Raw genomic sequence first — 17,273 nt, 5'->3', positions numbered from 1 at the left:
GGCAATGATTAGTCTCTGACGTTTGTGGTCCTTGGTTAATAAACGTGGGGCCCAACGGGCACAAACTTTCGGATAACCTAAGCTATGAACCATTTCTTGCACCGTACTATGTCCAACACCAAGTTTTACAGCGATTTCATTCACAGTGATATGCCAATCTTCCCTAATCAGCTCATCAACCCTTACCTTGTTGCGTTCCGTGGAGGCAGTTTGAGGGCGCCCGCTGCGAAGCTCATCTTCGATACTCGTATTTCCATCCTTAAAATGTTTCACCCATCTTTTAACACTTCTGGTACCCCATGCACACATCTCCATATTCACGCTACAGTCTTTGGTGAGTTTCAGGAGAAAATTGGTCCTCTTTAACAAGCATTCAATCACAGCACGCTGTCGAAAAGAAACATCGCCGCCTGCCATTTTGGAAATCCTGCCTGTGGTCACGTGCTAGCAACAAACAGCGCAACAGATACTTGATTGTTTTGTGCTGATCATAGCCTTTCATTCTTACCTAATGGCGGCTCGTGAGGGAAGTCATATCGATAAAGAAAATAAATAAATTTTATCCCTACAAGCTAAAGGAAGAAAGCTTCATATAGTTCAAGAATTGATATATTAGATAAGTTTTCTTGCTCTTGGCTTGTAGCAACAAAATTTAGATTTCTACCGATAAGACTTCCCTAAACATCCTCCACTATTTTTAACGCTAAATAGGGAATCAGTCTGTTGAGGAAAAGAGTTTAGAACTCATGATGAAAATATACATTCAAGTACAGTGGAGTCTCTAATTCGAAGTCCAAAGGGACACGATAAAAATTCGAATTAACCAAAAACTCTCATTTTTAAGTAAAATTGAGGAAACAAAATAATTGTACTGTATATGAAAAACTAATTAACTAATTAACACCTTGCCTTTAAAGCACCATGTTTTTGTACGGAAGTAGAATATGAGCCGCGATTCGACATTGTGCATAATGCACACCAATAGATCACAAACGAATCTGGTTACCTTTTTGGCACTGCTTTTAGTTCAGTTAAAAAGAATTGCACAAATGTCTCGTACAAGTGATTTGCTAGTAGATGACAGGGTTCAAGATAGTTCACACTTCTGAGATGGGATGGACACTTCCAGGTTATTGAGGAGGAGGGGAGATGCATACCAACCACCTTCTGTCGGATTCTATAGCAGGAGGGAGTCCAGCGGAGGTGGTATTAACAAACGAAGCTTTCCCTTTCCCACGGCTGCCTCTGGGTAAGATAACAAATAAACAAGAACCAGTTGAAATTGCATTGTTCTGTTTCCAGTCTGTCGGACACTGCAAATTTTTTAGTTGTAAATATTTCGAATTATCCAAACACGAGGTTCAAAAGTTCGATTTATCCACGATTTCTTACCATTGTTTTTAATAAAGTTTTCAAGGGAAATAAACTTCTGTTCGAATTATCCAAGTTCGAATTAAAAAGAGTCCGCTGTACATATATATTATCAAGAACAAGAAAATAATATATATACACATTTTGATTTTGGTTTGTTTGAGTTTAACGTTCCACGTTTATGCCTGGCAGGTGAAGAGAGACGTGGACCTACTGATTATAGTGGAATCCGAACCACTTTTTGTGTTCTATCTCTTCATATATATATATATATATAGGGTATTTCAAAACAACACGGACAACGTTTGGGAAGTGATTCGCAACACCAAGATACGACAAGAAGTATAGACCCACCTGGGTGCACAAATGCTTCCTTTCGGGATTATAGGCTGCCGAAAACATGAAAAAAAAAATGAACTTTAAAGGTCCATAGCTACAAAACTATGGGACCTACCGCAGTCGGGTCAAGATTTCACTTACGAACTAATATGTGTGCTATCCAAAATATTGTTTCAGAATACTAAGGTACTTCCACAACAATTTTTATGGAGGTAGTTGGAGAGTACTTTATATTGTAGACCCGTAGTCAAACTCCCTCTATAAAAATTGTTGTGGAAGCACCTCAGGATTCTCAAACACACATTTTTGAATAGACCACATACTGGTTCCTAAGTGGTCTTGACCCGACCAAAGTAGGTCCCATAATTTTGGACCCGAATTTAGCGCCTAGTATATATAAGAGAAAAGGTTCATTTGAACCTATGGCGAAAAGTGCATAGTTTCAGAGCTAGGGCTGCCCAAAATCGCGAAAAAGCTAAATTTCAACAGGCCCTATTTCGAATTCCAGAAACTGTGGATGGTGGTCGTTATCAGCGTAAAGTAAGCCACTCATACACAATCCAAAAGTGCATATTTCATCAATTTCCAATTGGTATACAGGGTATTCCCTACAGAGTGTAATTGTTAGATATGCTCTCAATAGAGTTTTAAGATATACCCTGATTTCAAGAAGGGTCCACAGTAGGAAGGAGGTGAGCCTTGACAACAATGAAATCCAATGCTTCGGAGGGAAGTCGGAAGTGTTAGGAACCGGCAGCTCCATGGTTTTTTGTGTTCGGAATAACGTGTAAAGCGATGTATTTCGTCAAAGTATATTTCACGTTTTCTTCATTTATAAGCGTGAAAGAAAACATCGCAGCATGCGTTTTCCGGAGTACGAGGGACCGTGCTACTGACGATCCTTAACACTTCCGACATCGCGTCAAAGGATTCCGTGTTCACTGCTATCAAAATGTACCTTTTGCCTACTTTGGACCGATCATAAAGTAAGAGCATATCTCAAAATTCGGTTGATGGCATATCTGGGAATTTCACCCTGCAGGGAATACTCTGTGCACCCATTTAACATTAATGAAATGTGCATTTTTGGACTGCGTATGCGTGACTTCCTTTAGGCTAATAAGGACCACCATTCACTGTTTCTCGAATTCGAAATAGGGTCTCTTGAAATTTGGCTTTTTCGCGATTTTGGACAGCCCTAACTCTAAAACTATACACTTTTCCCCCAGGTCCATATGAATATCATCTCTCTCTCTCTCTCTTTCTCTCCTCATATACTTTGCTTTGTTTGAGTTTAATGTCCCACGATTATGCCCGGGCGATTAAGGGAGACATGGACGTACTGAATATAGTGAATCCGAACCACTGTTTTCGTTCAACTGTACCCCACCGGGAATCGAACCTGGAACCACGGACACTAAAGGCAAGTGTGCTAGCCACTAGGCCAAGTTTTGAAATAAATCTAGTCTATTTATTAATACAATATCTTGTAATTGTATATTGTTTCCATATTCTTGCTGTTGTAGCTAGGTTTGAATTATTCTAAAAGTTTCCATCTTGTTGGCTTCCTTATTTGTTATTAGGATTTTGAATCTTTGTATACATTAAAGATAATATGATTGTATAATAATCTTGTAGGTATATGTATTCAAATAAAATATTTCAGATTCTAAAATGAGTGTATGTAGTAAATATTGTAAGAAATCACACACGCAACTCACGCACTTCTTATTCATCCGTCGCCATTTTCTCCTCTTTTTTTTTTTTTTTTTTTTTTTCATTTTCATTATATTTTCAAGTGCAGACTTCAGTCCTAGTTACCTATGCCACTTATTATTTATATTAGTAATTGTTTTGCAATATTATAAATTTTAATTTATTCTAATCAGTTATAAGTAAAGCGCACCCACAGGGATTCACTGGATCTAGATCTCAATAAACTTGTTAAATCTCTTTAAAAGGTGTTTTGTCTGCACCAGGGATACAGTAACGACAAGTCCACTCAGTTTTTCTAGTGACTGTACACTGACAGGTATAAATAATTATATATCCAACACACTCTTTTGTGGAGCTTCAGTTTACCATCTTACGAATGTTGCAATCAACTTTTTCTTGAACAATCCTTATAATTAATAATAATAATAATAATAATAATAATAATAATAATAATAATAATAATAATAATAATAATAATAATAATAATAATAAAATAATAATAATAATAATAATAATAATAATACAACAGAGTTTCTAACTTTCCGTATTAATATTCCAGAATATTCCAGAGGACCCTCAAAGAGCAGCAAAGGCTGAACAAGCAGATAGCTCTAGTTTAGCAAGTGATAGTTCTGTGAAGACATCAATTTATCACGGAAGCTGGGAAGGAGATAATCCACAAGAGAGCGCAGGTAAGATAGAAATTTCTCGTATAATTTGTCAGATGTGTTTTCTAGAATTTTCAAGTTTTTTCTTCTCCATGTTGGACATCCTACCTAAGATTTTTCTAGAAATATGTAAATAAGAGTAATAAGTAGTAATAATAGAAATAAGTAAATCTAGAGATTTTGGAATACGAGTTCAACGAAGAAGAAAATGGGAAAGTTAGACTACAAGAAGAACGATTAAATGAAGTGAAAAAAATAAACATTTGGTCTCATCTTTTGCTAGGAATTGTGCTTTGGACGTGGAAATAACACATTGAATGCAAAAGAGGTGGAGAAATTAGAAGAAAGTTATGTGGCAGTTGTTCACCTCGAAGGGAAACATCCAATGATACCACACTTAACTCTCTGCTCCATCCACCCCGGGGAGCGGGGAAGTCAACTTTGAAATCTTAAATAGGAACCTGTATTTTTTATTGCATATTTGGATTGTCCGTGAAAAAAAAAAAAAAAGTGTAACTTTTGTATTGAACATTTTTTCGTTGCGTGATAGATGGCGCTGTAATCGACAAAAGTCAAAATGCATAAACACCGTTGACAAATGATAAAAAAATGTTCGAAATGGTGACTATTATCTGCGATACATTTTTTATCATTCAAATTACCGTCTATGAAGAACGGACTGCGATCATGAGTCGCAGTCCGTGGTTAGACTATCGCTGTATGTGAAACACTTGCAATGTGTATTGCAGAAAACGGGCACCATTTCGAACATTTGTTTCAGTAAACAATGGAGGTGTGTAAGAGGCAAGGGGACTTCCCTAAAACAAACACCCCGGTGGTGAAAGAGAAGGGGATTTACCTAAAACAAGCACCCTGATGAGAAAAGACAAAGGGATTCATCTGAAATAAGCATCCCCACAGTGAAGTGACTTGGCTAGTTGTCGCCCGAGGCAAAAACTCGCCGTAGTGTCCCCTTGACCAACCAAACCAAAACGTTCCCTCAGATATTTGCTCAATTTTGCGCCCTCCCAATCCGGCACCCGGGCCTCAAGCCTCGTTTGCCCCACCTTAGTTACGTCACTGCATCCCGATGGTGAGAGGCAGAGGGACTCACATTAAAAAAAGCATCCTGAAGGGAACAAACCATTACTACGTTCACGTCGTTATTCCTGGGGAACGCTAAAATTAGATTTTGATTCATTGATAAAACAAACCATGAATGTTTCCAACTCCTGTCCATTTCAGCGACATCTGTGACAGAAATACAACAATATAGAGAAAGTAATGTATTATATTCTGGAGAATCAAATGTGGAGAATAAATCACCGGTTTCTCATTACTGATTTTAGAATAACTGCCTTTCTAACTGAGATGGCGGTGGGGGAATCCACTCTGGTGTCATTTGATAGCATTTGCGAAGATATTAAAACGATTAATTTTCCTAATCTGATGTTTATTTCTTGAGATATTATTTCTCAACTGTTTGCAACCCATTTTGATTTTTGCCGATTACAGTGCCATTTATCACGCAACGAAAAAAATGTTCAATACAAAAGTTACGTATTCCCCCTCCCTCCCCCCGGTGAATCCGAATATGAGAAAAAATGGAAGTTATATTTGAGATTTCAAAGTCTGGAGATGGGGCGTGGGGTTGAGTTCGGTATCATTGGATGTCCCCCTTCGAGATGAACAACTTTTGTCACAACCTTTTTAAAATCCGATTTGTAGTTTTCCAGATATTTTCAAAAACAGTTTTAAATGTCTGATTTTTCAACTGTTTGTAATCCATTTTGATTTTTATCGATTATAGCGCCATCTAACATGCAACGGTTAAAATGTTCAATACGAAAGTTACGTATTTTTTCCCGGAGAATTCAAATATGCAATAAAAAATGAAATTCCTATTTAAGATTTCTAAGTTGATCCCTTTCCTGCCCCCGGGAAGTAGGGCAGGGGTTCGAATGTGGTATCATTGGATGTCCCCCTTCGAGACGAGCAACTTCTGTTACAACTTTTTTGAAATCCGATTTGTAGTTTTCCAGATATTTCCAAAAAACAGTTTTAAATGCCTCATTTTCAACTGTTTGTAATCCATTTTGATTTTTATCGATTATAGCGCCATCTAACATGCAACGGTTAAAATGTTCAATACGAAAGTTACGTATTTTTTCCCGGAGAATTCAAATATGCAATAAAAAATGAAATTCCTATTTAAGATTTCTAAGTTGATCCCTTTCCTGCCCCCGGGAAGTAGGGCAGGAGTTCGAATGTGGTATCATTGGATGTCCCCCTTCGAGACGAGCAACTTCTGTTACAACTTTTTTGAAATCCGATTTGTAGTTTTCCAGATATTTCCAAAAAACAGTTTTAAATGCCTCATTTTCAACTGTTTGTAACCCATTTTGATTTTTGTCGATTAGAGCGTCATCTAACACGCAATGAAAAAAAAATGTTCAATACAAAATTTACGTATTTTTTTCCCGGAGACTCCGAATTTGCAATACAAATTGGGGGTTCCTATTTAAGATATCAAACTTGACTCCTTCTTGCCTCTAGGGGTAAGTCAGGGAATCGAGTGTGGTATCGTTGTATATCCCCTTTCAAGACGAGCAACTTTTGTTACAACTTTTTTAAAATCCGATTTGTAGTTTTCCATATATTTCCAGATGACTACTCTATCTACCTATTTACATATATAACGGCTACTTACCTAGGAATATACTGGTATGACTACCTACCTATTTACTTGTGAGATGTCTACCTATATACTTGTATGACTACTCTACCTGCGTATTTACTTATACAGGGTGGTAAGAAACTATTTGAACAGACTTCGGGAGCTGATTCCTGACACCAAAACAAGCAAAAAAAAGTCCTCTGGAACTTTGGTTAGTGAGGGATAGTTTAAGCGAAATAAGGTGCCGAAAGCGTGGCAAAAATGAACTTCAGAGGGCTGTAATTCAAAAACAACGCAACGTAGAGAGTGCGGTTTGGAACATGACATTCGAAGTGATACCTGCTCGATTGAAAAATGTATGTTTCAAACATCTGCAAGATGTGTGTGAGGGATTCCGCAAAGGAACGTAGGGATCTCCTATAACCTGGCAAGTAATCTCTGCGTTCCATTGGAGAATTCCTCGCACACATCTTGCGGAGGTTTAAAGCATACATTTTTCAATCGAGCAGGTATGACTTCGAGTGTCATATCCTAAACAGCACTCTCTACGTTGCGTTGGTTTTGAATTACAGCCCTCTGAAGTTCATTTTTGCCACGCTTTCGGCATCTTATTTCGCTTAAACTATCCCTCACTGACCAAAGTTCCAGAAGTTCCTTTTTGCTTGTTTCGGTGTCAGGAATCAGCTTCCGAAGTTTGTACCACCCTGTACAATGTCTACCAATATACTTGTATGACTACTCTACTTACGTATTTACTTATATAATGTCTACTAATATAATTGTATGACTACACTACCTACCTATTTACTAATATAATGCCTACCTATCTATGATTACCTATTTGCCGATGCGACTTTTCTATATATTTTTTTAATTGCTTTTGATCAGTGGTGGCTCTTGAGGGGAGTCATATTGGTAAAAATTTAAATTTTATCGGAACAAGCTAAGGATGAAAACGTATCAAATGTGCTCATTTTTTTTTTTTTTTTCGTATACAGCTTTCTGAAATTCTATAAAGCTTTCTTCCCTTGGCTTGTATCGATCTTTTACCGATGTCACTTGCTTGAGCAGCCGTCATAACTTTGAAGACTTTTTGTATTAATAGAATGCTTTTTTCTTATTCCAGATACAGATCCATTAGGGAGTCCTCAAAAATCAAGGAAAAGCGGAGCTAAAAAAATATTAGGACCTCAGACTGAATGGTAGGCTTCTATTTATATATAAAAATGTTGTCTGTAGACTAATATTCTGTTTTAATAATTGATTTTTAAAATCTGAAGATATATGCTTTGCAGAAAAATAGAGAAAACTTTAGTCACAACCAATGTTTCTTTCAGAAAAATGTTCCGGGGGCCTCACTTAGTATTCGGAGGTTCACTGCTGGTATTATTCTATTTATTATTATATTATAGACGTATTATTTTGGTCTCCCGGAGGACACTCTCAGAGCTCCGGGAAAGCAGTCCCCCCCCCTCCAAAAAAATGCATGTCTGGAAGAAACACTGGTCATAATAGTAAAAAATGTAATGTACTCTAAGTACTTCCACTAAATGGCTCGTTAGATAGGAGGGAAAGAAAGATAAATAGTAGATGACTTGGCACTTAGACATTTCACAGTTACTCTCCTTTTCTTCTTCTTCTTTCCTCATACTCTCCCTGTCTGATGAAGCATTTAGCGAAAGAGCTTTTAATATTACCTTTTTTTCAGTATATGTGATTGATGATTTAATACGAATTCCTGACAAGTAATTTATTTTTCATTCCCGCTTCAGGATTCCTTTCTTTCAATGTATATATCGGCGTTTTCCAACTTTTTCAACTTGCGGCACACTACAGGTGTAACTTGAATTCTTGCGGCACACTCATATAGATATTATTATTATTATTATTATTATTATTATTATTATTATTATTATTATTATTATTATTATTATTATTATTATTATTATTATTATTATTATTATTATTATTATTATTATTATTATTATTATTATTATTATTTGCAAATATAGAAGACAGTGATATTTTTTCTTTGTGATTACTGATCTCCTCACAGAGAAGAAAGCTCGATCGAAATAAATCTCTTTTACTTTTAAAACACAAATGTAGGTCATTTGTATGCACGTTTGCTTTGTCGAAAGGATTGAATGATATTTTAAAATTTCAAGTTACGAAATTATCTGCACCAATAAAGAAGCAATAATGGTCATAACAATGATAACAAATACTTTTATCAACATTTAAAATGTACAGAAAAGACTCAGTATGAAACTTAAAATTGTAGATTCATAGTAGAAGTTCATAGTAATATGAAATACAAATATACATTTTTTCACTATGTTTTGCAATTAGATTGCTATAGAATGAATAATTTTGTTTCAATTTCCTCACGGCCCACTCGCGGCCCACCGGTTGGGAAACGCTGGTATATATACATAGATAGATATTTTTTAATGATTCTCACAAGGATAATATTTAGAAATAACACAGGGATTTATAAATATTCCAGCAGTTTTTCATAGTTGTCCAGCGGATTTTTCAGTAAACAAAATATATCATTAAGACATATAAGCATGTGTGTGTGTGCTGCAACAGATACTGACTTCTAAAAGTGAAACTGCTATTATTATTATTATTATTATTATTATTATTATTATTATTATTATTATTATTATTATTATTATTATTATTATTATTATTATTATTATTATTATTACTTTGGGTAGATAAAAGGTTACCCGATAGTGAGGTCGCCCTAACTACTCGCCTCATGTCTTTGTTTCGTGAAACTCTCATACAGTTTAAGGCACTACTCTTCTAAGAGATTATCATTTCAATATATTTTTGAATATGTCTGTACATACTTTAGTACATGCTTTCCACTGTTGAGGAGTCATTTCTTAACTTGTTTGTCGTGTTAATATTTGTTTGTGATATAAAGGTTGAAGAATAGTTGTAGTTGGTTATATTCATCCTGCCGTTTTGGTGGAAGGGGAAGAATTGTGGAAACTTGTACACAAAATGGCTTGAATCGAAAGCGGAAATTTTCGATTGTGAACCTATGAATCTCTATGTCCAATCTGAAATAATTATATGTTAAATCTAATACAAATAATGGAATAGATACGTACGTTAAACTATTTGTGTTGTTTCATCCGCAGGAAGACTCCTGGCACATGGACTGGAGCTGATGAATCGGTCCCACAGACTCATGGTTCTCTATCGAAGACACCAAGTTCACCACCGTCAGATCCACTGCAACCAGAGACGAACGAGGTAGCAAGAATAATCACCCCAAAAGATAGTCCACCAAAGAAGCATATCTTCCAGTCTCAGTTGCAGCCAGGCCACGTCTCGTGGGATATTCCTATTGTGAGATCTCAACGTCGAGGATCTTTGGGCCATGCAATCCGTGGCACTGGACCCGAACCTCCTGCTACTTCCACGGATGGTGTTGCTAAAAATGTTACATTCCCTCCACCTGCTGATAGCACAGCGATCCCTGTCCCTTGTGAAACAACGAGTAAAGGATTCATAATAACAATGGTGCCAAATATTGGTGAAAAGAAATTCCAAAATATTGTTCCGAGTTCACAAGTGACAGAACCTGTGTCTTCAGAATCTCCGTCCTGGAGTAGTGCCATAGGACAACGGACTACATTAGCTCCATCTAGAACCCTTCAAGTGCCCGAATCGGTAGAAACGGAATTGACAGGAGTTGATGTGTTTGATAGGCCTTTGGAACAAACAAGTCCCGATTCAACAATTCCTCTCATTCCACAGACATTACCAATTCCCAGGCCAAGAGTAGAAGATGAAATCTCAGGATCCCCGTCAGCCATTTCACCTTCAATCGCGATTCCCAGTCCAGTAGTTCCAACGACCACCGTGACTTCATCCATGGCTCGTTCTTTAACAACCACATCTCCAGCGATTGTTAGTTCATTTGTTAGCACAGGTGTTAATCAAGTGCCAGGAGTGGATAACATATCACAAAATGAGACTCCTCCCTTGCTGTCGCCAGTTGAGTCTCCCACCCCCAGTGAGAGAAAGCCGTTGGTGACTATTCAGGAGGAGCCAGAAGAAGTGTTAATAACAAAAGAGGAACAAGTGCCGCAGTACATTCCCAGTGCAGCCATCCCAGTGCCCAGTGTTTCCCCTGCTCACACCCCGTCTGACATCGACGAAGGCCAGGATGTGCAAGAACATAGACGAAGAAGTGCCCATCATTCTCAGTTCCAGTTGGAACCGATCTCAGAGCATGCGGAATTAGGCGCGGAAAGTCCTTCAGCAGGGACTCAGGAAGAACCAATTGAAGGTTGGAAGCCGCCTGATAGTTCAGTTGATAAAGATGACAGTTGTAATATAAATCCAGAGACTACAGTGTAACATACTATTAAAATGATAATGTTAAATCGTTTAATGAAAAGAGCTTTTCTTAGCGTATCATTGTGATGTTTATGTATAGTAACTCAAAGATTTCTTATAATTATATTTTATATAATGTGATGAATCATACCAATCAAAGGTGATATATTGAGAAAATGGCATGTCAATTCCACTCAGTTGTCATGGCAACAATCACACTTCGCAAATAACAAAAACAAAATTTGCGAAAGCTCTCTGAATCGCACAATAAACACCGATTTTTTTTTTTTCTGTTGTTCAGAACAGAAGATGTAGAGTGACGAAGCGATCCATTAGGGAAATTTAATTTATGCATTCTTCGTTTGCTTGAATTTAATTAATATATTTTTTGTTTCTGTATAAACTGACGTTTCTATGTTTAAATTTCTAGGCTTTTGTGAAAAACTAAATAAATAACTGGGTGGCACTACTGGCGGAAACGCATTCTTTTGAGTTTGCTTATGTGGCAAGTGGGCTGTGTTGCTTAACAGCAAGGCTTAACTCTATCATTCGCCATCTCTTATAATTATTTTCATCAATTTTTATATTAAAGTTACTATATTACAAAGTAATTATTTATAACAAATTCTGTGATACGGGAGACTAGGACATAGGTCCCACCTGAAGACACAAACCTTAACTGATGTTTAAAAAGAAAGAACTCCCAGTAGCTTAGCACAGCCATTCAAAGTTATGGAGAATTGATTTGAAGGTTGGAACTTTTTTATACCAAAAGTATCATGCAGAACCACGAAAAATGGACACCAGAAAATTCGGTGCAAGGATACTGCTCTGTATGTATTGATCTGATATTTACTAGCCTTGTTTGAAAGATAGCAGAGTAGCTGAATATTGAGTTCAGCCTGCATCGACTAATTTGGTTTGCATTATTTAGGCTCAGTTCTCTTTGGAGGACGTAATTAGGATTTTCTAAACACTTATTACTCTTAAAAGTATATATGAAATAAACTATATTTTTGATGTACAATGTATTATTTTACTTCTGTGATGTATCGTCTACTTCCTAGGGTACAATGAAATATTTTTCGTTTATACAAACAAAATAAAGTGCTGTTAGTTTCCTACTCAGCATCAAGGATTTTACCGGGAGACTGCGAAAGTTTTACTCAATTTATGAAACTTGATTGGATAGGATTTGACGTTAGTTTTCCAGGGAAGCTAGTTTTCGCCACTATTTATTTGAACAATAAGTCTCCTTATGGCTCTGCACTGTCTTTTCAAGGGTAAAAATGTACGGGTCGTTAGGAGTATCGTAGTGCATAGTGCACCAACACGATAAAGTGGAGACTAGTCTCTCACTCAAGATAAGCTCAATGGAAACTAATAAGAAATAATCAATTTTTAGAAAGTAAAGGATAAAACTATTGATAAATGAACTGAAAATAACTGTATTCAGTTCTACATTTCCGAAGAGTTCGCTGAATTTCTGCATGCTCTTTGAACTTCATCGAATTTCAGTAAATCTCCTGTTTCAATGTGGATACAGAAATTTAACGAACTCTTCAAGGAAATGTAGAACTGAATACAGTTATTTTAAGTTCATTTATCAATAGTTTTACCCTTTACTTTCTAAAAATTGATTATTTCTTATTAGTTCTCATTGAGCTTATCTTGACTGAGAGACACACTTTGCTACTGGAAATAACACACTGAGAACAATTATGTGTTGCGTACTAGGTGTGATAAATTAGAAGTGAAAAATTGCAATCAGCATGGCAATGAGTAAGATAGGACGACGTCACTTTCCTAATTTATGTTAGTAGATGTACTAATTAAAGTATGGAATCATCATTCATTAAGTGAAGTTAATGTTCACTTGTACTGATATAGTGATGAGTTTATAAGACTATTTTTCGAATATGTCTTATCTTTTATTAATAGTTATATTTTCACTCTTCATTTTTATTTTATTGCAGTTACTTATTAGTAATTACTTAAGATTTATTCGAAATAGAATTTTCACTTTTAGTTTTTTGAAAAGAAAAATTGTAACAAAAGGCAATATTAAAGTTTGGAGATACTAGCGCTCTAGAACAGAGATAGTACTATGAAATAGAGTTGCAAGAGTTTTGGAAATACTGGTCTACAGCATAGGAACTGTTATGACATACAGTCGCGAAAGATTTGGAAATGTTAGCAGTCTACAACATAGGAAGTATTATGAAATAGAGTTGCAAGAGTTTTGGAAATGTTAGCAGTCTATAACATAGGAAGTACTATGAAATAGAATTGCGATAGTTTTGGAAATATTATTGGTCTACAGCATACCAAATAACATGAAAAAAAAAAAAAATTATAGGATTCGATGAGTTTAGAAAATGTTATTGGTCTACAGCATAGGAAATACTATGAGACGGAGTTTTGAAAATTTTATCTGTTTATGTCTACAGCATAGAAAGTGCTATGAAATGAAGTTGCAAGAGTTTTGAAAATATTAGCGATATATATGATAAGTACTGCTCTGAATTAGAATGGTAAGGGTTTGGAAACGTCAGTTCAGTGGCGGATCCAGAAGGGGGCAATCACCCCCCCCCCAGAAGAGGAAACTTTCTTATTTTATATATATAAACAAAACCCATCTCAGAGTTTGGATCTCTTAAAAGTAGCTCTAAGTAGCAGTATTACAACCCCCCACCCTTAGAAGTCCGTCCTGGATCCGCCCCTGCGTCAGTTTCAGCTGCAAAAAGTATGACACATCTTCAGATGTGGTAACACCATCATGACATATTTCTCAATTGTAAATTGCATGACAAAATATCTTACCACTCTCTTTCATAGTACTTCATTTATTTTACAATCTAGATCTCTAAATTGTAATAGTTCGTTTCTCAGTTTGAAAATATGTAAAGTGATACGAATTTTACTTTTTACTCTTAATTTTGAAATCTTTGTTTTAAGATAATTAACGCATTAGAAACTAGGTAACCCTATCTCGAACACCCAAAACAGATAATTTATATTTTGTTGTCAACTAAATAGACTGTAATATCAGAATAATGTAACAAATCATTGTAATGCACAAGAAAATGGATAATCAAGCGTATTTATGAGCAGATATTTTGGTTTTCTAATCTTAGTTTTTAATTATTTCACATTTGCAATTCTTTTTAAAGAAAACATATATTTCTTATAAAGGCATAAATTATCACGCTTAGAAAGTAATATCAACATATTAATTACCAACAGTTATTTTAATTAATAGGGGTCACCGTAGTCTAGTCGTTAGAGCATTGGAATCGCGTCCTCTCAGCGTCATGAGGAAAACTGGGGAGTCGCGTGAAAACAAGACGTGACGGCCACTATGTCTAGAAAGCTTCTGATCCGCCTGTTAGGAACAGGGCGTCGCAGCGCGATGCCCACGTGCTCACCGCTAGCCGGTCCCTAATAGATGGCGCTGAAGCATGCTTGGGCTCACAAAATGGGCTGTTACGCCTTTTTTTATTATTATTATTAAGGAAAATTATTATTGTTGAATTTACGAACATTTCTGATAAACCTTGATTATTACTTTAAATTAGATAATATAACATACTGACATGGACACACTGCTTTATATAAATACTGTGCAGTTTTACCTGAACTAAAATTTAACGCAATAGATATAAACAGCAATTCATTTTACTCATGTACAATAAAGAAAAGCAAAGATAAACAAATTGAAAATATAGAAGGGACTGGAAAAGACACATTACTTTACTATCTCTAAGAGTGATTGACTTCTACTTTATTATGTCCATTTATTAATATACGCGTATTAAAAACACTAGTGACATAACGTATAATCGTTTTGAGTTCCTAGTTATTTAACCTAACTTATATCATTCTGTAGTATTGTGGTTCTGTAGTGAAGCTTGGCATGGTAATACAAAAAGTAATTCATAGAAGACTTAGTGTGCATTCTAACAAGATTTTAAAAAGATCTACATTTAAAAATATTATACTTTGTAGGATCTTACGAAAAATTTTAGCATATATGCAAATAAAACTTTTGAAATATAACTCATTTTCTTATGATGGTCATTCATTCAAAGGGTCAGAATTTAATAGAATATGTTTATGAACTTTTTTTCCTTACAAACTGATAGTTGAGAAGCAGTAGTTCAGTACTTTATTTATTATTGGTCGTCGATCATCGCTGTGAGTCTATTCCATTGTAGAAAACGTATCACTTGTACTAGTGATGAAACACTTTTCTTTTAATATATATTTTTTTGAAGAGTAGAATTTTTTTTCTTTAACAATTGAACAAACGCATTTTTATAGGTAACGAATTTGCAGAAGTAGTTCTGCTACTTCTACCTCAATATATCAACCTTAGCTTTAAATAGTAATTGCTAAGCTGTTAGTATCAAATCTTTAGTAAATTGCCAATATTTATTGTTTTATCAAATCTAATAAATTTCTAATATTTATTCTTTCATGTATTCTTTCAAAAACACACATTACGTGGATAATGTTAAATTACAAACGAAATATATGTGATTAAAAGAATGCAAAGATAATTGTGAAAGCGCCTTTTTGTAATATATTTAGCGGTTCTCAATTCCAGATATATATATATATATATATATATATATATATATATATATATATATATATATTTATTACAAGTAGCAAAATAACTGGAAAATTATATTGTTTCAATAAGTATTAAAAATAAAGAGGTACCAAGTACATACTCCCAATTCCTGAAAATGATTTAGCTAATTTCACGCTTTAGAAAAACACTCATCGACAGATCTTTTTTTTCTCCCCCCCCCCCTTTCCCGCGAATCGTATAAATTAAATGTCTGCAACAAAATCAGTTCTTATTTATATTTAATACTTTTACGTTTTATGTATTATTTTTTAAAATCATATATATATTTATATATATATCGGACAACAGAGCACTATTCTACAAGTAAGGCGAAAAATATATATAATTGCATGCCTTTTGGACCCTCTTCTGGAAATAGGAATTGCCCCATATGGCACCGTAGAGAAGTTCTACCAATCTACCAAAAAATTACATCGATTCTTTTAAGAAGAAGGTTAAGTTCGATATACTTTGATATTAGCAGTACTTATTAGCATAACAATCGATGTATCTGCTTAATGGATTCGTAGAGCAATGCTAAAGGTTCCAAGTTAATCTGCGACGTTGCCACATACTGAAATTTTTTTTTTTTTTTTTTTTTTTTTTTTATAGCGGCTGAAGGAGGCCCTGTAGGGTATGCCATTATATAGGATTTTCGCTTTATTTTGACCTGAAGAATAGAGGGAATACTTGTAGTATTATTAATGGAGTTTATCTAATACCAAATTTTGTCAGTTTGATTATTATTGTTATCTATTTTCCTCAGAAACCACTCGGTGAAAAACTAGCTTTATATTATTGAGATGTTACGCCCAGTGTATATGTGTTTGTAAGTTCCTTATGTAAACTCCAAATTTGTTTATAATTTGTTTGCATAATTATTTTTAACATTTATTGAATATATGTAATATTGAAATAAGCATTTAAAAGAAAATAGGTTTTAAATCTTGTTTAGTACTTATTTGATCTTATATTCCAGTGAAAAATTGTGATTTAAATAGTGTTAAATATTTATTTGTTGTGTTCCGATGTGCTGTTGTTATAGCTACTTAGATTATGTGGTGGAAAATTTAGGTTACAAAAGTCAGAAACAACGGGGATGGGTCACAGATAACCACATTAACAAGCGATATAGAAGTTAGTTGTCAATTATCTAGTGATAGAGAATCAAATTTTGTAAAACTCAATAGTCAATTCACACAAAAAATCATAGTTAGAGTTTGTCCTACTGAAATTTGCAGTGCATTCTAATGAGTTACAAATTATTATCGATTTCTTTCATTATTATTATTCTTTAAATACATGTGTATAATTATAGCTATAATATACAGATAACTTTTATTAATTTTATTCTGTTAATATTGTTGCAAATATGTTTTTGACGAGCGAGACATATTCATGTTAGAGTAGTTACGCAGAAACATTATCCCGACTTATCGTTGAACTTTATGTAAATTAAAACTTCCACATAATGACAATTACAATATCAGACAAA

At 34.9% G+C, this 17,273-nt stretch overlaps 1 protein-coding gene across 3 annotated transcripts in view; it reads left to right on the top strand.

Annotated features, from left to right (window-relative positions):
- The window catches only part of LOC145662325 (uncharacterized), a 194,883-nt gene extending 183,683 nt beyond the window's left edge, over positions 1-11,200 (top strand). For all 3 annotated transcript variants that reach the window (XM_081727786.1, XM_081727788.1, XM_081727787.1), the window contains 3 exons: positions 3,986-4,118; positions 7,898-7,973; positions 9,933-11,200. In XM_081727786.1, coding sequence (XP_081583912.1) covers positions 3,986-4,118; positions 7,898-7,973; positions 9,933-11,160 — 1,437 coding nt within the window. In that variant the 3' untranslated portion in view covers positions 11,161-11,200. The remainder of the gene's footprint in view (positions 1-3,985; positions 4,119-7,897; positions 7,974-9,932) is intronic.
- The last annotated feature ends 6,073 nt before the right edge of the window (positions 11,201-17,273 follow it).

This window comes from Thermobia domestica, chromosome 10, assembly GCF_964235325.1.
Source record: "Thermobia domestica chromosome 10, izTheDome1.hap1.1, whole genome shotgun sequence".
Lineage (NCBI taxonomy): Eukaryota > Metazoa > Arthropoda > Insecta > Zygentoma > Lepismatidae > Thermobia > Thermobia domestica.
The sequence above is the reverse complement of the archived record's forward strand: the minus strand, read 5'-3'. Positions and strand labels throughout refer to the sequence as shown.